Below are 24,761 nucleotides of genomic sequence, written 5' to 3' on the forward strand. Positions count from 1 at the left end.
ACCTGCCATTGCTGTTGTATTGCCGGACATGACATCATTGGAGTGGTTGGCACAACTTGCAGTCGCACTGAACAACTACACATACATTGAAAATGACAGGGAAAGATTATAAAATTGATTTGATTTTTATTTGTCTCAAACAAGCACAAACATCAAAGCATCGAGAGAAGGAAAAAATATCTCATCTTCTGTACCGCTTAATCCTGTAATAGGGTCTTGGGGGATTGCTGGAGCCTATCCCAGCTGGCATCGGGCAAGAGGCGGGGTATACTCTCACCAGCCTATTGCAGGGCTAACACTGAGACATACAACCATTCACACACCTAGAGTCAATTTAGAGTCACCAATTAGCCTAACGAACATGTCTTTGGAGGTGGGAGGAAGTCAGATTACCCGGTGAGAACCCACTCGAACACAGGGAGAACATGCAAACTCCACCCAGAAAGGCCCGAGCTGGACTCAAACCCGGACCTTCTAGGAAAAAATATAAATAAACATAAAATAAACTTAAAATATACATACATAAAATTAAAGTGCAAGTTCGAGAAGGGGTTGAAGGAAGTGGAGCTTATTTAGTTCAGCCCCGTCTTACATTGTCATATAACCTCCAGATCCATGAGAATGTATTTATTTTAAATCTTTTTTTTTTAAATTAAATAAGGAATGTTTTGCCTTACTTCTGGATCAGGAGTTTTATAAAGTTAAAGACTGGGAGAAAACTTTTCATTTAAATCATTTAGCACTGACATGACCACCTGTTCTCTAATGTTGGCTTGCTGTGAATCCCATGCCACATGAAACACAGACATAAGGGGGTAATTTCAAAATCACAGGACGTCCCAGGTAAAACTAGTTCCATACAAATAGAGCTAAAGAATAGGTTATGGTTAAAGAATGGCAGAGCTACTTATTGGTCCTTCGTTGGTGCTTTAATTTCTGTTTAAGAATTTTTCTTTCTTTTTTTTTTTTTTATTAGCTATGGTCTTAGACATTTAATCATCTGACCAGCCACCATAAGTGCTGCCGACCCTCTCCTCACCCTCACCTTGTTCCGGAGCCACTGAGTTTTCCTAATTACTTCTTGTAAAAAACTGTCACAATGGCGTGTTGACAGAATTTGGGGGTTTTTAGGGGCTGCGTGTTGTCTTCGCGTCTGGCAGTGCTGTTTTTCCAGGTCCCAAATCTATATCTGCCGTAGGAAATCCCTTCGTGTTAATTGCATTGACATTTGTACTCGATGTGAATGTACAGGTCACAAGAAGAAATTAGGAAAATTCTTGAGGTTATTTATCACTACTGTGAACAATTGGTTAATTGAATCTTACATTACAACATCTATGCTAAGCTAAAGCTAACAGCTGCACTGACGGATTAGAACAATGCCTGGACCGAATGCTATTTCTCACTTATCCAACTCTGGGGAAGGTGAATGACTAAATTTCACATAGGGGTGGTGTATCCCTTTAAACATATTATCTCAGCATCATGTACAATAACTGTATATAAGATAAACTAATTAGTTTTTAAGACAATCCTTTATTTATTCATGATCTGGAATATAGCAGAGAAATTTTACATACATATGTAAGATTTACTTTTTGTTTTAACTTCTTTTCTAAATTGTGTGTGCAACTGACACAGTCTGCTGCCTCAGTGCGGCAAAATTTGACAAGCATGGTCCACTGACCACAGAATTTTTGACTGAAGATCCTACACCAAGATAGCATTATAACCAATGTCAAAGGAAGTGAAGATCACGGATAATCTCTTTATCATACTATCTGGCAGCGTGAGGAATATAGCTGTCAATCCAATCCAATATCTGTAGTATGTGCTCAAATAATGAGTTCGATCCCTCTAGGCCCAACCTCACCATTTCTGAACCTAAGCAAAGCGATTAACACCTTGACCAGCAGAAAAGCACCAGGCAGCGATGGGGTAACTGCCGAAGTGCTCAAGCGTGGGAAACCTACTCTTCCGCACCCACAAGCTCCTCTGCCTGTGCTGAAAGGAAGGTGCTGTCCCACAGGACATGAGAGAAGCAAATATCAGCACCATATATAAGAACACAGGAGACAGAAGTAATTGTAACAACTACCGTGGCATTGCTCTACTGTGTATCACCGGTAAGCTCTTTGCTAGTCGCACTGAACAGACTCTAAGTCCTTCCAGAAAAGCTTTACCCAGAGTAACAGGCATGGTTCTGAGCCGGAGTATCTACTCTGGACATGATCTTCTCTCTGTGGCAACTGCAGGAGAAGTGCAGAGAGTAGTGAACCACTCATGGCCTTCATCGATCTTACCAAAGCATTTGACTCTATGAGCAGGAGTGGCCTATTCCAACTGGAAAGTTAGGTTGCCCTCCAAAACATCTCTGCATCCTCCAGTCTTTTCATACCAATGTGTATGGCACCATGCAGTTCGATGGGTCCATTTCAGACCCTTTCATCTGCTGTGGTGTTAAGCAGACATGTGTTGGCGCCCACCTTGCTTGGGATTTTCTTCTCCTCCTCCTGCAAAAAGCTTTTGGAACATCCACTGTAGGAGTCACTGCACACATGGACAGATGGCAAACTATTCAACCTCTCCCGACTGAAAGCTAGGACAAAGGTCAGACCACGCATCATAAAGGAGTTGCTGTTTGCTCCTGGGAGTGTGCAGCAGTGGCCTCACACTCCCAGGAGCACCTGCAGACCCCCTCATCAACCGGTTCACTCAAGCATGCCAGTACCTGACCAGCAGCTTGAACAAAACCAAGACAATGGTTTTCTATCCTGTTTCTATCACCATCAACAACTACACACTGCAAGCTGAAAGCAGTTTCACCTACTTTGGGTCTACCATCACCAACAACCTGTCACTTTGAAGGCAGCAGCCGGATTGGAAAAGCAGTCTTTACTTTTGGGAGGCTTACACCTAGAGTCTGGGACAACAACCTCACTATCCACACAAAGATTCAGGTGTACAGAGCCTGTGTCATTTGTACACTCCTGTATGGCAGTGAAGTTTGGACCCCATAGTCACACCAAGAACGGAGGCTCCATCGTCTATCTGTGAAGCCTGCGACATGTACTGGGCATCACCTGGTGGGACAAGATCACAAACTCAGCAGTCCTGGAGACAGCTTAGCTCCCCACCATGTTTTCTCTCCTGAGGCAGCAACTTCTCCACTGGCTGGGCCATGTCTGGCAGATGGTCGAATCCTCCCATATGCAGAACTGTCATCTGGTAAAAGGTCAATCGACAGTCCTTAGCTTTGCTATAAGGATGTCTGCGGCAAGATCTCAAATCCTTCATCAATCCAACCACCTGGGAAGATGCAGCTCAAGATCATCATCAATGGGAGCATGGCTTCTGCACCACCTTGGCTAAACAACAAGAAACAAAAAGGAAGTTGGGGAAGCAGCAACAAGTCACTACCATGCCCTCAACAACAACGGATCCGGCCTATATATGTGACATCTGCAGCTGAGTCTGCCACTATAAGATTGGAATCCACAGCCAAGGAAGACACTGCACCAAAATCGAACTCCCGGGCACAAGAAATCCATGGTCTTCTGAGATTGCGATGGAGATGAAACACATTTAAATGCGTACTTAAACATTACACATATTATCTCAACATCATGTACAATAACCTCACATAATTAAATAAATAGTTTATAAGATAATCCTTTATTAAAACTCTTAAAATATATAAATGTGTTTGGGTTCAATTAAAAGCTAGGAACAATATGCTATAAATGGCTGGAAGTTCTCCTGCAGCCTCTACACATCATAGACATCTATATGAGCCCCTGATGTGTAGTTATCTTCCAGCAGCAGCTTCATCAATTTGGCACAAGAGGCCTCACAGGTAAGAAGCTGGCCCTGAGCGTACATGTCTGAAAAAGACTTCCTGATGCTGGAATCAGCCGTTCTGGTTCTGGCTTCCATCTGCATAGATGTGTCCAGAGGTCCTGGTTCAATATAAAAGAAAAGATATTACAGAGAGGGGAGGCCATTTTTGTAATAATTCTTCCAACTTTTGTGGTGGACATAATATAAATTATGAATATAAATATTTAATCATCATATTAGGGTTTTCAATACTTTTTTTAGCATCCAAATGTTTCGTTCATATTTACATCTTTCATTTTTCATTTCATATCAATTAAGTAGTTGCTTGTTATTAATTTGTGACATTTTACACAGTGTTGAGGGACTTCTTGCTTCCTTAATGTTATGCTGATAATGAATATAGTGGCATTACTGTTCTGTTCTGATCTAGTATGATACTTGATGAATAATGCTTTAAATTCATCCAGCTCGGATTCTGTCTTTGCCTGAGTGGTCGGGCTTGCACGATAATCCCATCCTCACCTGGAGAGTAATTGAGCACCCGCAGATCTGGCTCCTCTTTGGCCAGCACCCTGAACATCATCTCTCGGGCAGCTTTGCCAGTGCAGTACAGCACCCAAGAGCAAAAAGGCTGCAAGGCGCACAGCGAGGTGATGTTAACAATGGTGCGCCGTACACCTGGCTGCTGTGGAAAAGCCTGCAGCACCTTGGCAGTGAGACACAGGCAGGAGCTGACGTTCAGAGACAAGTAAGAGTTCACCTCAGCCATGTTAGTGAAGCTCGTAGTGTAGCGGGAAACATCACCTAGAGAGGCTAGAAAGAGAAGAAAGGGAGTTATAACCACATTTCATCATTTAAGTTAGGTACGTAGCCTCATAGGGAGGCAACAATGTGTCAGTATCAAGGTTGGTCTGGCAGGCCGGGCACTTTCTGTCTTGGTCTGCCAAATGGCCAGACCAACATTGATAGTGACCAGGCAGCAACATCCAAGTCTGAACGATGCAGCAAGTGCCAAAAAATTGCAGTTCATTGAGTGCCGCTTGAGGCACCCCCATGAGCCCCATGTTAAGCCTTTAAAAGGCGATCCATTAAAGCTTGCCGTTTTTGAATTACCGTAACAAACAATGGTTTGCGCTACTGACAATATTCAAAAGCGGGGAAGTTATTAAGGTTTAATAATAATAATGATAATCAACGCATATTTAAGGGCATTCCTGCTTTGAGTAATGGTAAATGGTCTTGCTCTTATATAGGGCTTTCCTACCTACTCAAAGGTACTCAAAGCGCTTTTACAGTCAGAGACACATTCACCCATTCGCTCACACAAGCACACACACATTCACACACCAGTGCCAGTTGAGCAGTGTTTTGCTTAAGGACACTTTGGCATATGGCACACTCAGGGGACCGAACCGCTAACCCTTCGGTTCATGGACAACCCGCTCTACCTAGTGAGCCAAAGCCGCTTAGTTAGTTTATCGTCAATGCGGAGCAACAGTGTATATTTCTCTATAGCTGCCCAACAATAGTCAATATCTGATGCAGCACCGTCACAAGCCTGTAGTCCGCCATTGAAGTCAGGTCTAGGGTGAGGCGATGATATCATGCGAGTGAAAAAAAGGGCTGCACAGGCTCTGTATTTGTCTCATGGGACATGAATTTAAAAAAGTGCAGTTCCAGCCACCCAAAAAATCAGGATCCGTCGGCCTAAATGTGTAAGACTTTTGTGATTTCACCCAAAAATCGCATTCATGTTGACGTGGCCTTAGTCATTTATTTATTTATCTTTGCTAAGGTTTAAAATTCTGCATAATTAAGGGTGTTCCCACTTTAAGTGACAGGCCTGAGCTACCAGGCAGCAGAGAGTTGGATGGGTGGGTCTCAACATCCAGGCTGCTTTACCTCCACCCCAACACGACCTCCATGTCAGTATTCGCAGGAGTGTGAGCTCATCCAACATGGCGACCCGCTTTATTTTCAAGGTTCAGAATCTGATGGATGACATCGTGATTCCTCATGACATCCTTTCCTGGTGAGCCCACATGCTTACAGGACTGACCCACCTTGGGTGGGTTAGGGTTAGGGTTAGGGTTTGGTTCTTGTGCCTATCTAGTCCTATTGTACAGACCAGATAATCACAAAAAACTGGGTCCAATCACACCATTAAATCCCTCCTCCTTCAGTGCCGTCATTAAACAGCGTGTCAGCAACTAAATTCAGCACTAAAATGGATGAAATAAATACAAGTGACATGCAGAGAAAGTGACAGAATAATTCTGGTCCTTCAGCAGACGTCGCAAAATGTGCAAAACTCACACGAGGATGAAGAGCGGGACTGAGATAATAGATGTATTCAAAAAAAAAACGACCTGAAACCTCCAGAGCAAGCCTGAGGGTGATGGTGGCAAGGATAAAACTCCCTTTTAACAGTAAGAAACCTTGAGCAGAACCCAGTTCAGATAGGTAGAAATAGAGAAGACAGAAAGAAAAGAAGGGCAGGAGAAACAAGATAAACTTCTGTAATAGATACATAAACCGAGCTGAAGGAATGGGCAGGTTGGAGAATTGTTCATCCAGTTAGGACTGGACAACTGCACAAGGCCATGAAAACTGGGCAGCTTAATGAGACCATGACAACAGATGTAGTTTGGAGTTTCACACGTCTGATACACAGCACTCCAGGCCATGAAGACTGGGACAGTAGATAAGACCACAACAGCAGATGTAGCTTGGAACTCCACAGGTTGGATATAACGCATCCATGCCAGAGACCTTTACAAGAAGATGGAGGGGGAGGGCAGGGGAAAGAGGGAGACACAGCAGTCCGTAATACAAAAGAAATTGCAAAAGATTAGAGGACAGGAGCTTGGTGCCAGAGAAGAGAAAGTAGTCAGTAGTCAGTCAGTTCCTGTCAGTGCTCTTGATGCAGCATTTTGAATCAATTGGAGGCTTTTTAAAGAGCTATTTGGAGCCAGACAGTAATGAGTTACAATAATCCAGCCTGGAAGACACAAATGCATGAACTAGTTTTTCAGGACATATCCTAGTCAAATATAACACCAAGGTTTTCACAATAGTACTGGAGGCCAAGGTAATGCCATCCAAAGAAACCAGGTGATTAGATAATAAATCTCTGCCATGTTTAGGGCCAAATGCAATTACTTTTGTTTTGTCTGAGTTGAAGTAGAAATTCCAAGTCACCCAAGCCTTTATGTCTTTAAGGCATGCTTGGAGTGTAACCAGCTGATTAGTTTCATCTGGTTTCATGGATGAATATAGCTGGGTATCATCAATAATGGAATTTAATTTAATTTAATTTAATTTAATTCTGAGGGACACCATAGATTACTTTGGTATATATAGAAGAATCATTGTTTACATGGACAAACTGGAATCTGTCTGACAGACAGAATTCAAACCAGTCTAATGCAGTTCCTGTAATCTTGATCACACTTTCAAGTCTCTGTCGTAGAATAATGTGATCAATAGTGTTAAATGCAGCACTCAGCTCTAGCAGGACAAGTATAGAGACAAGTCCATCGTCCGAAGACGTAAGGAGATCATTGGTAATTTTAACCAGAGCCGTTTTCTGTACTATGATGAACTCTAAAACCTGACTGAAATTCACACAACTGATTGGCAACAACCCTTTCTAAACCTTTAGAGATAAAAGGAAGGTTGGAAATTGACCTATAGTTGGCTAAAATATCTGGGTCCGATCTGAGTAGGTTTTTTAAGTAAAGGCACTATACTTACATCTTTGACAGCCGGAAGAATGCTATGAATTTTATCTGTAATGCCAACAATTGTATCAGTAAAGAAGCTCCTGAAGTCAGTTGCTGAGGACTGAGGGAATAGATGGCTCAACAGAGCTGTGACTCTTTGTCAGCCTTCCTACAGTGCTGAAAAGAAATCAGAGGTTGTTCTTGTGTACTTCTATTAATGAAGAATAATATGCTGTTCTACTCTTATGAAGAGTTTTTTTATAAGTTGTTAAACTATCTTTCCAGGCTATGTGAGCTTCTTCAGAATTAGTGGAATGCCAAATTCTTTCCTGCTTTCGGACTGCCTGCTTTGAACTACGTAACTGTGAATTATACCATGGAGCTACCCTGCTCTGATTTATCTCCTTCTTTTTCAGAGGGGCAATTAGATTTAAAGTTGTACTAAGTGATGCTGTTGTGCTATCAACAAAATAATCTATTCGTGTTGGAGTCAGACTGTGGTTGCTGCCATCCACATCACTGACATAAGGCACTGAGGTAAATACTGAAGGAATTAATTCCTGATAACTAGTTAAAGCATCATCGGATAAGTGTCTACCATAACAAAATGTCAGTGTAATCCCTACACTGAAAAAACTAAGAGTAAGTCTTTCAAACGAATTAAAGCTTTGCTTAGGTCTAGGATTAATACATAAATCAGAATGGAAGACTGCTGCCACTCCTCCTCCTCAGCCTGTGCTTCCAGGAATGTGATAGTTACTATGACTGGGTGGTGTGGACTCATTTAAACTGATATATTCATTAGCCTGCAGCCACGTTTCAGTCAAACTAAATAGATCAATCTGATGATCAGTTATCAAATCGGTCACTAAAAGTGATTTAGACGAGAGATCTAACATTTAAAAGACCACATTTAATTTTCTTATTGTTCTGTTGTACTAGTGAATTTGTGTTGATTTGGATAAGGTTCCTATGAATAATTCCTCTATTGTTATTTTTCAGTTTAAAAAGTGTGGGAGCAGACAGCACATCTATGGAGTTTGGGGAGTTATGGGTGTGAGACAGTACTAGAGAAGTGGCAGAGAGGCATGTAAGACTGCAACTCTGCCTCCTGGGCTGAACTCTGGGTTGTCGTGGTTTTGGGGGGTTAATAAAATGGGCCAAATTCCTAGAGATAAGAATAGCACCCGCTAAGGTGGGGTGAACTCCATCTCTGACCAGGCTTTCCCCAGAAAGAGTTCCAATTACCAATGTAGACCACGTCGTTGGCTGGGCATCACCTAGATAACCAGCGGTGGAAAGACAACATGTGACTTAACATATCATCACTGGTCAGACTGGGCTGGGGTCCAGAGAAAACTATGGAATCCAACATAGTTTTTGCAAATTTACACACCGATTATTTAGTGACCTCCGATTGGCGTAACCGTTGGTCATTACTGCTGCCGTGAATAACAATTGTACCGTGTTTAGCTTTAGCCTTAGCCAGCAGTTTCAGATAAGATTTCGTGATTTCCCGCTCTGGCCGTTGGAATGCAATTCAAAACTAATGCAAAACTATGGCTGCTGGTTTCTCTAACTTCAGGTTCCGCAAAATAGAGTTGCCAATTACCAGAGTTGGTTTCTTAGCGGGTGTGTCGCTGAGTGGGGAAAATCTGTTTGAAACATGAAGTGGTTGGTGGTGTTCCGTGGGCCAGGTAAGACTATGCTTCCTTTGTACCGTAACCCACCCGCCCTGGTTTTCCGGCTGCATGGGGACAGCTAGCAGGAGCTATGCTACCAGAAGCTGTGCTTGGTCGGCCCATAACGTCGGCCCAGTGCTGGCTAGCTACTGGATTTTTCATGGTGCAGAATCGTGTTTCCAATTCAGAGAGTCTTGCCTCAAACATGTGGCACAATGAGCAGACAAGAGAAGGAGAAGCAGAGGGAGAGAGAGTAGCCATAGCTAACCGCTAAGTAGACCAAAGCAGATTAAGTTGAGGTGAAATGTTAGATTTACAAGGAGCTATAGAGGACAGATGCTTGAGTAAAGTGAAAACAAGAGTTTCACTGCTTATACAGAAAACATTTTTGTGATTTTAATGAAGCTACAACAGTGCAAGCACACACAGCAGCGGTGCAGAATCAGGCAATACGCTTACTCATGTGACGAACATAGGAAACTGTTGCCATGAGGAGATCGTGGGTACCTTTAACCAGAGCCGTTTCTGTACTATGATGAACTGTAAGACCTCACTGAAATTCTTCTAACAAACCATTCCTGTTTAAATGGTCACACAACTAAAGAGTGGTAGGACTGCAAAACCTGTGTTAGGCCAAGATAAACGACTGGCTGCCTGGCTCACAATGTCATGAGATATGATAATAATTAATAAAAATGAATCAAAAGCAATTCAGATAGTCTCAAGACAGTTTACAGAACCCAGAGCCTTAAACCTCTCAAGGGTGAGTTTTTCTTACAAGAATACAAGCAAGGGTATGGGTGAAGCATGTTAAGTGCATGTAAGAGAGAGGAATAATGAATTATTAACAATGGATATGCTAATAGATAATAGATAATAGATAAGGTTTAGTGGGCATAACAGTGTTCATAATGTTGCTGCTATAGAGATAAACAACTATAGGGGCATAACACTGTCAATGACAATAGTAGTTTTATTACAGGTGAGTACATCTGTGAAGGTTCTCAGTCATTCATGTCATACTTGCAATCCACAGACACAATAAAACAGTTCATGAGTGATATTGGTCTTGGCGATGGTTGGCGTATACAACCCCCATCCTCAAAACAATATTCGTTCTTTTCACCAGATCACCAGTCATTACTTCCTCACTAGTAACTCAATAATCCCACATATCATAGATTCATCCTATAACCATCAGTGACCATGCACCAGTAACATTCACATGGCAGAGACTGAGCCTACCTAAATCTAGCCCCAGATGGTGCTTCAACACATCGCTCCTCAGTAATCCAGATTTTGACAAGCTCATTAAAAAGGAATGGGCATCCTTCCTAGAAATAAATGATTTCCCAAACTCATCTCCATCACTTGTAATAGATAAAAATTCTATATACAGCACCTTCAGCCACTGTTATCACCAATGGACTAACTTCACAACCTTTCACACTTCACAGGGGGACTAGGCAAGGATGCCCACTCTCTCCCTTCCTGTTTACAATATTCATTGAACCCCTCGCCACAGCCATATGCCAAAATTCCAACATCAAGGGAATTCAATCACAGAACATACACCACAAAATCAGCCTTTATGCAGATGATATCTTACTTTTCCTACAAAACTCCCACACATCCCTTCAAGAGACAATTAAAACCATTGAATCATTTTCCAACATCTCTGAATACTCTATTAACTGGCAACATCCTAAAATGGGTCAACCTTCATCAGTCAGACAGCACTTGGTTAGACATAGAACAGGCAACTTGCAATAACATCACTATCTCAGATATCCCATTCCTCAGTCAGACGATCAAACAAATCAATGTTTTAGAATGTTAACAATTGCAGCAACTCTGACAGCCTGGTGGAAATTCCACAAAATCACAAACTCATCATTGGCACCTTCCAAATTCACACCAACTTTCACACACCACAACTTTCTCAGAAATAAAAAAACATTGCACCTTCCCACATGGTCACAAAAAGGCATAACACTTAAAACACATAATACATAACAACACACTGGTCCCGTTTACTCACTTGGTCCAGGAGTACAGCATCAGGAGCAACCAGTTTCTGGAATACCTTCAATTCAAATTATCAATTCAAGTAAAATACAATATCAAAACCATTAACTTAGATTTACCCCCACCAATTTTGAACCTGGTTAACATTCATACAAAAAAGAAAGTCCTTTCAAGAACATATCAAATCTTTTTACAATCTGACACAACCCTATCCATACCTACATCAAAATGGGAAAAACGATCTGGCAATTGCTCCTGACGCTGACTTCCGGAACTACATCTGCAGAAACATTTACTCCATGTCTAAAAATGCAAATCTACAACTTATACAATATAAAATACTTCACAGGATTCACTACACAGGACAGAAACTGGCAAAAATGGGATCCACATCAGAAATCTGCACAGATTGCATGCACAATAAACCTGACACTTACCTTCACGCATTCTGGCACTGCACACCTGTCGAACAATTTTGGAGTGAGGTCACCAAATCACTTTCTGTTTTCTTGGGTTGCCATATCCCCCTGTCTCCCTCCCTCTGCTTACTTGGCGACACCTCTGCGTCAAACCTGACAAACCCAAACAATAAACTCCTATTGGTGGCCCTTACCATCGCCAAGAAAACTATCGTCATGAACTGGAAGTCCAAACACATCATTAACATTACTCACTGGAAAAATCTCTTATCCGACTACATCTCAATGGAAGACTTCAATCAACAGCTTGCAAAAGAATTTCTATCTATTTGGTCACCACTCATTTTCTCTTCACAAAACAGTCCCTCATGATGCCTGAGAGCCAGTTCCACTACAACATCACACATCAATATCATTACATCAAGTCTTATTATAATATAATAGCCAGAATGTCACTAACTTAAAACATACCTGTAGCTCCAAGTTATTGAATTATATTGTTTTATATAGATAGTATCTTCACTAATTAGGGCTACGGGGCTTCACCTGAGGCCTAGCCACTATAGCATAGCTGTAGGACAGTTAGCTTACAGTGAGCACAGTTAACCTGCAGTTAGCACACTTAACTCACATTTAGCACAGTTAGCTTATGGTTAGCACAGTTAGCCTATATTTAGCACAGTTAGCCTACATTTAGTTCAGTCAACCCACATGTTGCACACTTGACCCACAGTGAGCACAGTTAACCTGCAGTTAGCACACTTAATCCACATTTAGCACAGTTAGCTTACAGTTAACACAGTTAGCCTGTGTGTGAGAGAGTAATGCGCGTTAGGAGCGCATGTTTGTACGTCCTACTACTCTTCCTGAGTGTATCTGTAACTGTAATAACATAAAGTTTCCTGTGTGTTTGTGTGTGCATGTGTGTATGTGGCTCTAATAATATAAAGTTGCATGTGTGTTTATGTGTGTGGCGCGCGCATGTGTGTGTGTAACTGTAATCACAAAATTACCTGTGTAGTATGTGTGTGTGTGTGTGTGTGTGTGTGTGTGTGTGTGTGTCTGGGTGAGGAGGAAACTTGTTGTGTCTCTCACAATGCGCTCGGCAAAGCAGTGAGATGTACAGAATTTAATCTGCGAGCCTCTGTCCGCGGTAAAGTACATGTCTGCTCTCCATTCACTCCAATGCAAAGATTTTCTGAGAAAAGGAGAAGGACCTTTGTAGTTAACTCAGGAGTGTGTCCAAAATCTTTGCTCCAGGAGGACAAAAAACATATCAAAGTCTTCAGGAAGGTGTTACGGCGCCCGGGGTCGGCTTGTTTTTCTGATAGGAGCTACCTTTTTGTTACAGTGGTCCAAATGTGAGACCAGTGAAAAAGGGGGAAACCCTGCTCTTGTCTGTGTCCCGGCTCCGCGCGCTTCCGTTGTCATTGACGACCACTGTGAGTTGCCACGGCAACCCCTGAGCCGCAGCTCTGGGCCACAGTTAAGACCAATTCATTAATCCAGTGGTTCCCAAACTTTTTGTGCCTAAGGCACACCAAAAGACAAATAAAAATTTCAAGGCACACCACTTGTGCAAAATAGCCTTATAACACTTGTCATCACTCATATCATCTGTAAAGTTCATAATTATTTACTAATGCCAAATAAGATGTGACAAAGACAACTATATTACTCATGAAATGTTCATTAACAAAATATTTCAAAGAAAATTTTAAACTTTATTAAATTGGGCTTCATCAAAGACACCCATTTAAACCAGACAGGTGAGGCAAAGGAAACAGAATTTCAGCAGAGAACTGTCCATGAGAAAGCTGAAAGATAAATTATAACTCTAACATTTAGAATCAGCCTTGCATGTGCTTTTGTAAATATTCTGCCAACTAACAAATTAGTGGGACACATGTGCCTGTCGGCGTGCACAGATTTGTTTAATCCTTGGTGGCACTGAGGAGAGGGCCACTCGCAAGTCCTGCTCAACAGAGAGCCGTGACCTGGTCTTGTTCTTCATGTAAACAAGAGTGGAGAACGCCAGCTCACAAAGATAGGTGGTGGGGAAATGAAGAAGTTGGTTGATAGCGTGGTGGGAGATGGTTGGATATTCTGATTCACAAAGCAACCAAAACTGATCGAGTGTGAGCTCACTAAATTTTAGTTTCAGCGTGCGGTCCGTACAGAGCTCTGCGCTCTCCTCTCTCTCCTTCATAGTGAGCTTCTCGGTTGAGGACTTGGACTCCTCATAGTCCTCAATGTCGGCCACACGTGGAAAATAGCGCTCAAACCTCCCTTTTAAGGGCTGAAGGTGTTCGGTATATACAGCGCGCTCACTGGCTGCCTGTGGTGCAGTTGATGCCAGTGGGAACATGTTCATGGAGCCCTGTTCCAAAGCCTCACGCCACAGGGTCAGTTTGCCCATAAAACCCCGAATTTTGTCTGTGGATGATAAAATGTTTTCATACCTGCCCTGAAGCTTGGTGTTTAACTCGTTGAGATGCCCAAATATGTCTGCAAGGTAAGCCAGCCTGGCGCACCACCTCTCATCCGTGAGCCTGTCCTTGTGTGGGACAGCGTGTTCACGTGAATATTCCAAAAGCTCTTCCCGAAGCTCGTAAAGACGGGATAGGACTTTCCCCCATGACAACCAACGTACCTCGGTGTGGGGGATCAGGCTTTGGTGGTCGGCTCCCATCTCGGGGCACAGCTGGGAGCAATTTTTCTGCAAGCCGGGAGGATGAGTGTCTCCGCTATTGTGTGAGGCTTCTTTTGCTTTGCAATAGGCTCCGCTAGTATGTAACTAGCCTCCATTGCCTTTTCAGACACTTTCACACAATCCAACAAACGGTCTTGCTGCCTCTGGTTCAGATCCCGCGCTCTTTTGAAAAAAGACAAGTTTCTCTCAGTGTGGAAGGGATGTTTGGTTTCCAAGTGTCTCTTCAGCTTGCTTGGAACCATATTAGCATTGGCTAACTTCTCCCGACAAAGGACGCTCTCCGGCTAAAGACAGCTGACATCCTGGTCCAACCGAAGCCATAAGACAGGTAACTTTCGTGATACTGTCCGCTGACAGTTTTTTTCCTCTTTTCTTTCGGTGGGTTGTCGGCAGTTTTGGCACTGGTGGTTGTTGGTTTGCTCCGCACAAGAAAATGCTCCATTTTCCCTGTCTTTATCTGTTTTAATGTTGTGCTGACCTACAGCCTTTGATGTGTCACAATCATACAAGTCCCACCTGCGCAACGGCGCGAAAAGCGAAATGGGGGGTTCTCTTTGAGGGAAAAAAAAAAAAAAGTTTTTAGAAGTATTTGCCTCTTTATTATGAAATAAGTGCATACAAATTAGTACTGTATATAGTAAATTAAAACAATCATTTTTGTCTAGTTGTATATAGTATATGTATGGTTGTCACAAAATCTCGCGGCACACTTGGACTTGCCTCACAGCACACCAGTGTGCCATGGCACACCGTTTGGGAACCACTGCATTAATCAGTTGCCTCTGCTGTTAATACAGCTGATCCCTGTGTCCCATACATTTATGTTACAACAACACACACCAACACACACACCTCCCCACCCACACAGTTAACTTACAGTTACAAATACACACAGGAAGAGTAGAATATACAAACATGCGCATTAATCTCTTACACGGATCCCTTACAAGGATTTCTAAACTTCTTAAGGTCCACAGTTGGGGCCATAATCTGGAAGTAGAAAGAAAATCATTCGACCATAAACTGACCACGATCAGGTGCTCCTGCCAAGATTTTGGACAGAGGAGTGAAAAGAATTATCAGAAGAGATGTCCAAGAGCCAAGGACTACTTGTAGAGAGCTTCAGAAAGACCTGGAATTAACAGGTACAATTGTTTCTAAGAAAGCAATAAGCAATGCATTCAATGGCCACAGCCTGTATGTACGCTCACCACAGAAGACTCCATTTCTGAAGAAAATTATGTTGAAGCTCATTTAAAGTTTTCTGAACAACATTTAGATAAGCCTGTAAAATACTGAACATAGTCTGGTCAGATGAGAGCAAAATTGAACTCTTTGGATGTCAACACACACCATGTTTGGAGGATAAAATGCACTGCACATCACCCCGAAAACATCATACTGACAGTGATGTTTGGAGGTGGGAACATCATGGTGTGGGGCTGTTTTTCGGCATATATTTCTGGCAAATTGAAGGGAGGATGAATGGAAAAATGACATTCTTGAGAAAAATCTGCTGTCATGTACCAGAATGATGAAGATTAAACGAGGGTGAACATTTCAGCAAGACAATGATCCCAAACACAGAGCCAAGGAAACTCCCAACTCGCTTCAGAGAAGGAAGAATAAAGGTGCTAGAATGGCCCAGCCAATCACCTGACTTGAATCCAATTGGGGGCGCTAGTGAGTAGCAATACGTAAGGACGTGTTTTTGACCCAGAGTCATCGTGGTCAGATTCCACTACCTACGGGAACAAGACGAGGTCTTCCGTACAGCAGCCTGGTTGTCACTGCTGACCCCGCATGCCAAGAGAGTGAGTATATTTCCAGAATACACGGTGACAGTAGTGAAGAAGAGAGCGGCATTTGCCGAAGCTAAGCGTCTATTCCGGAGTTGCCAGAATGTCAAGTTTGCTGTCCAGTTTCGATTGGTCAGGAGAGACGGTTTGAGGATGCAACGGCAGCGGTGGAATATATGAAAAAGAACTCGAAGCCCAAGGACACAGTAAATTGATTTAAGTCATTGGACAATGGTCCAAGTGTGATAAGTTGAACATCAGACTTTTTTTTTCTTTCTCACTTTCTCTCCCCACTCATTCCTTAATTCACTTTTATTTTTTACAAAGCCCATAACAACGAGGCTCCCAGATAACACTAAGACTTTCATATTTTAGGGATGCTTAGTCAAAACACAAATTTTGCCACTCTAACCCATTATGAACATTTGAAACCTGCTCTACAGAGTGGCTTTCTTTTCTTAAACATGTGTGAATGGGTATTCATAACATCTTGAGCTTTTTAATTTGAATTTTTATTAGAGTACAGATATAACAGAGAGATGTTTATTAACACACAAAGTACCTGGAAAATTATTTAAAAGACAGAAGTGGAGTTATCTTGGTTTGTTTTCTGTTGCTGACTATATGCAAACAATTCTCATTCGAAGATCAATCCAATTTATGTTATGGTTCGCCCTAGTTGGGGCCTGTTATGAGGATAGGTTAGAACAGGGGTTGACAACCTCAAAGAGCCTTTTGGACCCATTTCCCACAGAAAAGAAAACACTGGGAGCCACAAAACCCCTTTGACATCTAAAATGAAGATAACACTGCATATAGTTTTTACCTTTATGCTAGGCCTAAGTATAAAAAGCTACAGTGTGTTGCATTTATGAAAGAAATGCTACAGAGAAAACGATATTGGATATTATTGGATATATTCGATATCATACAATACATTTTCAACTCTGAAAAAAAAGTAGGTTGAACGTAACACTGCATGTATCATTTTTTACCTCTATGCTATGTAATAAAAACTATAGTGTGTTGCATTTATGAAATGAAAGAACTGCTACAGATAAAACAAAATTTTATTTATGCATACATAACAGGGATTTATCCATGGCTGGCTTATCTCTGGTCTAAAAGTCCAATAAATAGCGGGCTGGACCTGCCGGCGGGTGTTGCACATCAGCAGTTGTGACATATTTTGAGCGACAAAAAATTAAACACATTTTATTTTAATATTACAAGATCACCATTAATTAAAATTTAGAATTATATTTAAAAACTAAATGAACTAAAATAAAATACATTTGAATTAAATACTCGATAGAAAGGAGTATGTGTGCTGCAATGCACTGTGGGAGTTGATTGTTTTTGGTTGATGTTACAACCATGAGTGTGGTGTGGCATTCAATGTCATTCAGTTGTTGTGTAGCTCTCGTTCGTTCTCTATTGAGTGAATAGTTGCCAAGCAGTTGGCGTGAAAAAGTGAACGACTTTGATCAGCGTCCTTGCTCTGCACCACTCGCCACAGAGAGCCGCAGCAGAGGGACGAAAGAGCCGTGGGTGGCTGACCCCTGGGTTAGATGGTTATCTGCAGCACGAGGCTCGATGAAGGGTGTGCGATCTCAACAGGTTCAGTAGATCAGATCAGATCTAAAGCTCAGTTTTAGTTTTTGCTTTTCACATGTATCCTAGCAGTACAATGTCTGATATACGGAAGTCAAGCCATATTAGCTAATGCATACAGACCCAATTGGGACAACCGTCTTTTTTTTATTTTTGCTAATTTTATAACAACATTACCAGACCTCAAAAACAACCAATTGATACTGGGCGGCGATTTCAGCTGTGCTTTACACCCAAAACTGGACAGATAAAATCCCAGACCTAAGAGTAAGATCTCAAACTCTGAGACAGTTATTCAGTCATTTATATGCACATACACACTTTTTGACCCCTGGTGGAGAGTCAATTCAACTACTAGACAATAATGCTTCTTTTCCCTTGTCCACCACTTTTTCTCTAGCAGAACTCTCCCTATGGTTAAGGATTGCCAGTATAATAGCATTGTTATTTCTGACAATAGCCCAGTACAGCTCGATATGTTTCCCAGAGTACGTCAGACCACGCCGCACATGGCAGTTTGATCCTCTGTTGTTATCTAGGGATTCTTTCAAGATATTAATTTCCCAACAAATTGATAGTTTTTTAGAATTCAACCACACACCAGATGTGCCATTAAGAACTGTGTGGGAGGCTCTTTAGGCCTATCTCAGGGGCCAGATAATATCCTATACAGCTTATGAGAGAAAGAAATGCAAACAATGCTTGAGCCTTAGTAGACCGTAAATATGCTGATGCCCCATCGCCTGAGCTCTACAGAGAAAAATTATTGTTAAAAACTGAATTTGATAACCTTTCTATTAAACGAACTGAACAGTTACTCTTTAATCAAAACAAAAATGTTATGAATATGGGAAGAAGGCTGGAAAGCTTTTAGCCCACCAAATTAGACAGTCTGCAGCTGTAAGCACTATTCCCGAAATCAGAACAGAGCTGGGGGAACCCTAGTAAAATAAATGATGAGTTTAAACAATTCTATATGAATCTCTATAGGTCAGAGCCACCAGACGACCCGTTGAATATTATTACATTCTTTGAGGGGCTGACCATTCCAACGATCGCCCCAGAGGTCAGTTTAGAGATAGATAGAGGGATTATAGCAGATGAAGTAACACAGGCAATTAAATCAATGCAGAGTGACAAGGCCAGGGGGCCTGATCGGTTCTCAATTGAGATATATAAGGAATTTGCTGATAAATTTAGCACCGATACTTAGCCAGTTGTACCAGGACATCTTTGAACAACAGAAATTGCCATAAACCATGACTCAGGCCATAATTTTCTGTACTGTTCAAAAAAGACAAAGACCCTTTATCATGCGATTCATACCGCCCAATAAGCCTTTTGAACTGTGACTATAAAATTCTCACAAAAATATTAGCCACCCGTATAGACAGTGTTACTCCAGCAGGTATTGATCCAGATCAAACGTGATTTATCCCAGGTAGACAGTCATTTTACAGTCCCCTCCAAAAGTATTGGAACAGCAAAGCAAATATATCCTAAGTTGTTTAACACATCTAGATGTAAATACCAGGAAATAAAAAGTGACATTTTGAACTCTTGTCTCATACTCATCTTTTGATCTTGAACCCAAATGTCTTCAGTGAACAACAAAAACAAAGGAATTTGCCTTGCTGTTCCAATACTTTTGGAGGGGACTGTATAATATGTGTAGATTATTTAACATCCTGTACACCCCACACTCAGCATCTGAGGAGACCACAGAGGTGGTGATCTACTTGGATGCCGAAAAAAGCATTTGATCACGTTGAATGGCAGTACCTGTTTGCTGTTTTAGGAAAATTTGGCTTTGGTTCATCATTTTTAACATGGATTCAAATAATATATGATATACCCACTGCAGTTGTACGGATCAGCAACAATATCTCTGGCTATAACCCTTCATAGGTCTTGCAGGCAGGTCTGCGGCCTATCCCCATACCTGTTCGATCTGGTGGTTGAACCTCTTGCTATAGCTCTTAGAACAGAAGAGGGTATTAGTGGTATCTGCTGTGGTGGCAAATTCCATAAGGTCCAACCCGACAGTATCGAAACCAAAACTACTGTCGATGCTAGAAAAATTCAGACACCTGTCAGGCTATAAATTGAACTATTCAAAAAGCCTACTTTTTACAATTGGCTGCACTGACGATGTTTATTCAAAATTTCCGTTCAAAACAGAACGCAACATGTTCACATATATAGGAGTTGAGGTTACCCATTGACACAGAGCAGCGATCTTATGTAAACATCAGTATTAACTGTATAAACTTCATCCCCAGAGTCTTCCACATTAATACACCTGTCTTCTCTCATCCACACAGACATCCTACACCACATCACTGTTTAATGGAGATCTGACATAAAATAACGGAGGGAACGTGTCAAAAAATAATAAAACATCCTAATTCCAGTCCACCAAACATCCGAGCATAGACACAACTGATCAAACCTTCAGGAAATATTTCTTCCCTTCACTCTGGCGTCCAAACATGCTCAGCATTACCCGTCATCCAGCTCCACCAGTTTGATAATCCACTGATATTTTTCCCGTTTACAGCCCGTTCCTCGCGGTCAGCACGTTTCATCAATTTGCATTGTGTGAAAGTTTTGGCTTATTTTAACTTCAGGTGTCCTGATAGAATCTGACAGCATATCTGGACTTGGTACAGAGTCCAGTCCACAGGTCCAGACAGGCTGTGACTAACTCACCATTTGTGAACCGGTCCGTGTCCCAGTGGAAGTGGACCAGGGGTAAACCACTGAGCCGGCCGACCAGAAACAGCGCTATAAACGTTTTTTTTTTTTCTTTCTTTTTTACACAATGCAAATGGATGAAACGCTGACCACGAGGAACAGCATGTAGGGGCTGTTTTTGTCAGACAAAATGTTTACATTGATTGCTGCTGCTGCCTCAACCTGTCATGTCATGTTGTCTTCACGCACAAACTTGACCTCTGGCATTGCAGCATCAGTCAAGGAAAATGCCTTGCCCAATTTTCTTTGGTATCACTGAGCTGCTAACATAGTAAAACTAATTCTTTGGGTTTACACATGAGAATAAGCAAGGTCCAGACTGGGTTCATATAGAACTAATTGATCCCTCTACCAACACTCACATTTGACACACAATTGTAGTACACAATTCACAAACCCAGTTGTTAAAGCCTCACTTTGTATATGGTTACAGTTTAGGAGGGGGTTGAGCTTTCTGCAGATATGTGGCAGAATAGTCTAGAACAGGGATGGGCAAACTACGGCCCGGGGGCCATATGCGGCCCGTTAAGCTTTTTAATCCGGCCCCCCGAATTAGAATTAATTTTAATGGTAAAACTTGTTAATGATTTATTTTCCCTGCAATTGTGGCGTTTCTCGGGACACTCTGATACACCGACCTTTGTTGAGGTGCGCTGTTTTATGCTGCATTCAAGTGGTGTCGGAAGATCCGACTTGCCGTGTTGTTTTTCCCAGCGGGAAAGTGATTTTTGCGATCATTCAGACACCGTATGAACGCATCAGTATTCAGCATTTTCCCTCTTTGACAGCTCAACCCTTCTGTAAGGATGAGCGGAACTAAAAAAAGAAAAGCGGACAGAGAATGTCGAGTGTTTAATAAGGAGTGGACAACTAAATATTTTTTTACCGAACACAGATCTACTGCTGTATGCCTGATATGCAAAGAGACTGTGTCGGTTTTTAAAGAATATAACATCAGCCGTCACTTTAGCACAAAACATGCCAACTGTCAGAGAAAGACCGGGAAGCTACTGCTCAGAAGATGGTGGCTAATTTACAAGCTCTTTCATCGTCAAAGTGCCATCCAAGAGTCACGTACCAAGGCCAGTTTCATGCTATCATTCAAAATAGCAAAGGCCAGCAAGCCTCTGTCTGAAGGCCAGTTTTTAAAGGAATGTATGGTGGAGACAGCAGGTGTCTTGTGTCCAGCGGCCAAAGACAAGTTTGAGAAAATCAGTCTATCACGCAAGACAGTGACTCGCCGTGTGGAACTGATAGACGAATATCTAACTAACAACTTGGCGGAGTCGTTCACGTTTTATTCATTAGCGCTGGATGAAAGCAACAATGTCAATTCAACTGCTCAGCAATTAACGATACTTTTGAAATAACAGAGGAGTTTTTGACAATGGAGTCTCTGAAAGGAAGAATACGGGGGGAGGACTTGTATAACCGGGTGTCTGCTGTCATTGAAAATATGAAGCTGCCTTGGAGTAAACTCATCAACGTCACCACAGATGGATCTCCAAATGTAACAGGGAGAAACTCTGGTCTGCTGAGGAGAATCCAGGATAAAGTGAAAGAAGAAAATCCTGACCAGGATGTTATTTTCCTTCACTGCATCATCCACCAGGAATCTCTATGTAAATCTGTATTACAGCTGACTCATGTTGTGAACCCTGTCGTAAAACTTGTCAACTTTATACGTGCACGGGGACTTCAGCACCGTCAGTTCATCGCATTCTTGGAGGAAACTGATGCCGAGCACCAGGACCTACTTTATCACTCCCGTGTCCGCTGGGTAAGCTTGGCCAAAGTGTTTCAGCGAGTGTGGGACCTCAAAGAGGAGATCGGTGCATTTTTGGAGCTACAGGGGAAGAATTTTCCGAGCTGAGCAACAAGAACTGGCTTTGTGACTTTGCGCTTGCTGTGGATATATTTTCCCACATGAATGAGCTGAACGTGAACATACAGGGGAAGGATTGGTTTGTGACCTGTACACAAGTGTGAAAGCCTTCAAAGCCAAGCTGGCTTTATTTTCCAAGCAAATCTTAAATGTGTCATTCACGCATTTCCCGACACTAGTCACACTGAAAGTGAAGAAATACAGCGAGTCACTGGATTCGCTCCACAATGAATTCTGCCGTCGCTTTGTTGATTTTGAGAAAATTAACAAGTCACTTCAGTTGGTGGCCTGTCCCCTGTCACAGGACCTGAAACAGAACCAGCAGCGCTGCAGCTGGAACTGATCGACCTTCAGGCTGACGCCGTCCTAAAAGACAAGTTCAAGTCTCTTAAACTGAATGACTTTTATGCGTCGCTTAATGAAGCGGTGTTTCCAAACCTCCGGAGGACGGCGCAGAAGATGCTGGCGTTGTTCGGCTCAACCTACGTGTGTGAACAGACGTTCAGCGTCATGAACTTCAACAAAGCCAGCCACAGATCCAAGTTGACTGACCAACACCTCAGATCCATCCTGAGAATCGCCACGACAAAACTGACTCCAGACTTCGATGGGCTGGTTAAAAAGGGACACAACAACACTGTTCCTACTGAAATCAAAAGTAAGTTTCTCGGCTCTTAAAAATGCATGTACGTGTTACATCCTCTGCTGTAAAAAATGGATTTTAGTGTTACATGTCATTTCTGTTAAGGTGCGCACCAGATATACAGTACATAACATGACCACATACTGGCATGCTGTTACTGTTCCGTTTATCTGCATCTCCAACCATTTTTTAAATGTTCAGGAGTAGAGTGATGATAATCCCTGCCCATCCCTGCTCTAGACTCATCTGTAAATGGCTCGTCGCTGTCGTCCCATTTCACCTGGAGTATTCCCAGCGGGGAGGAGTTAAAGAAAACAGCACAGGACAAGATGTGCAAAAAATAAATAATCAAAACTTTAAATTTTTTTCAAAATGGTACCTGTAAGTAATTTAAAAAAAAAAAAGTATTTTGTTAATTGAATTTTCAGTGTTTTAAGAGTCATTTCAGTAAGAAATACTGTGGGACTTGGAAGAGATATTTTGTTGTAATGCTTTTGTTAATTTTCTATTGTAATTAAAGCATGTTTTCTTCATATCCCATGTTATTTTTTCTCTTATGAGGTGAATTACCAAAACACTCCATCCATCTGCTCCTGGTCCGGCCCTTCTGTCAAATAGTAGAACCCTCTGTGGCCCACGAGTCAAAAAGTTTGCCCACCCCTGGTCTAGAATATATCCATACCTCATCATTGTGTATACGCCATGGTTTAATTCAATTTGAAGTACTCCACCTACACTACTCAAATCTACAAGCAAATGCTTGCATGTCAATAGCACCTTTAGAAATATGTTTACTACGAAAAATTATGATGTGTTCAATACTTATTTTACCTTCTATATGTTGATGGCTCGGGTGTTCTTACCATTCAGCTGACTTTTCAGGACTTACCCCTAAAATCCACTGGGTCCGTCCGTGTCACGTATTGTAAGCTTGCGTCATCGCGAGTAATACGCGCCCATTAAAGTCAATGTATCAACCTCCACCGGCTCCGTAGTGCTCCGTTTCAGACGCGTCCCAGAAGCGTCTCCACGCTTGGCCACGCGGGCATTACGCCTCTGTTCTATTTTTGACGCTCGATGCGAGCCACAAGCCTCAAGCTGGACAGAGAGCAGATCGTTCAGACAGGAAGTCAGACAGAAATTGCAGAGCGAATCTGGTCGTTTTTCAAAATAAAACACCATGAACAGACTCCGGGTCATATTTCCCGTCGCTAGATCAACATTACGCTATCATTCCGTAGCAGTTGTAGTTTTGACAGAGCCGTTGCTAAACCGCGCCATCTCAACAGAGCAGATTGCATCAGGACAGGAAATCCGACACAGAATCAACGTAGCACTTCTGCCCCCTTTCAAAAATAAAACACAATACGCCGTTCAAGTAGCCTCACAACTTCACATCAACATTACGTCATGGCCAAATTGAAGTGGAGCAGCATAAAATCATTTATGATACAACACATTCTTTTTATAAGGACAATACAAGAAAGGATAAAGCCTGGAATGTAATCCCGCGGTCTCGTGTACGTCCAGGATTATCGCGTGATCTTGTGATATGTTATTGGCTCAGTTATTACATTTGCAAAGAATTTGCAAAGAACAGGCCAATGGCGTATTAACCAGCCAATAATGTAATAAGTTATTACATTAATGTAATAA

At 42.0% G+C, this 24,761-nt stretch overlaps 1 protein-coding gene across 1 annotated transcript in view; it reads right to left on the reverse strand.

Annotated features, from left to right (window-relative positions):
• Positions 1–1,516: 1,516 nt before the first annotated feature.
• Positions 1,517–24,761, reverse strand: part of spra (sepiapterin reductase a) — a 29,006-nt gene continuing 5,761 nt past the window's right edge. Inside the window, exons 2-3 of the mRNA XM_047569477.1 lie at positions 4,363–4,653; positions 1,517–3,959 (exon numbers count right to left, since the gene is read on the reverse strand). Of these exons, the coding sequence (XP_047425433.1) occupies positions 3,769–3,959; positions 4,363–4,653 (482 nt within the window). The 3' untranslated portion in view covers positions 1,517–3,768. The remainder of the gene's footprint in view (positions 3,960–4,362; positions 4,654–24,761) is intronic.

The sequence above is a fragment of the Mugil cephalus genome, chromosome 19 (genome assembly GCF_022458985.1).
Source record: "Mugil cephalus isolate CIBA_MC_2020 chromosome 19, CIBA_Mcephalus_1.1, whole genome shotgun sequence".
Lineage (NCBI taxonomy): Eukaryota > Metazoa > Chordata > Actinopteri > Mugiliformes > Mugilidae > Mugil > Mugil cephalus.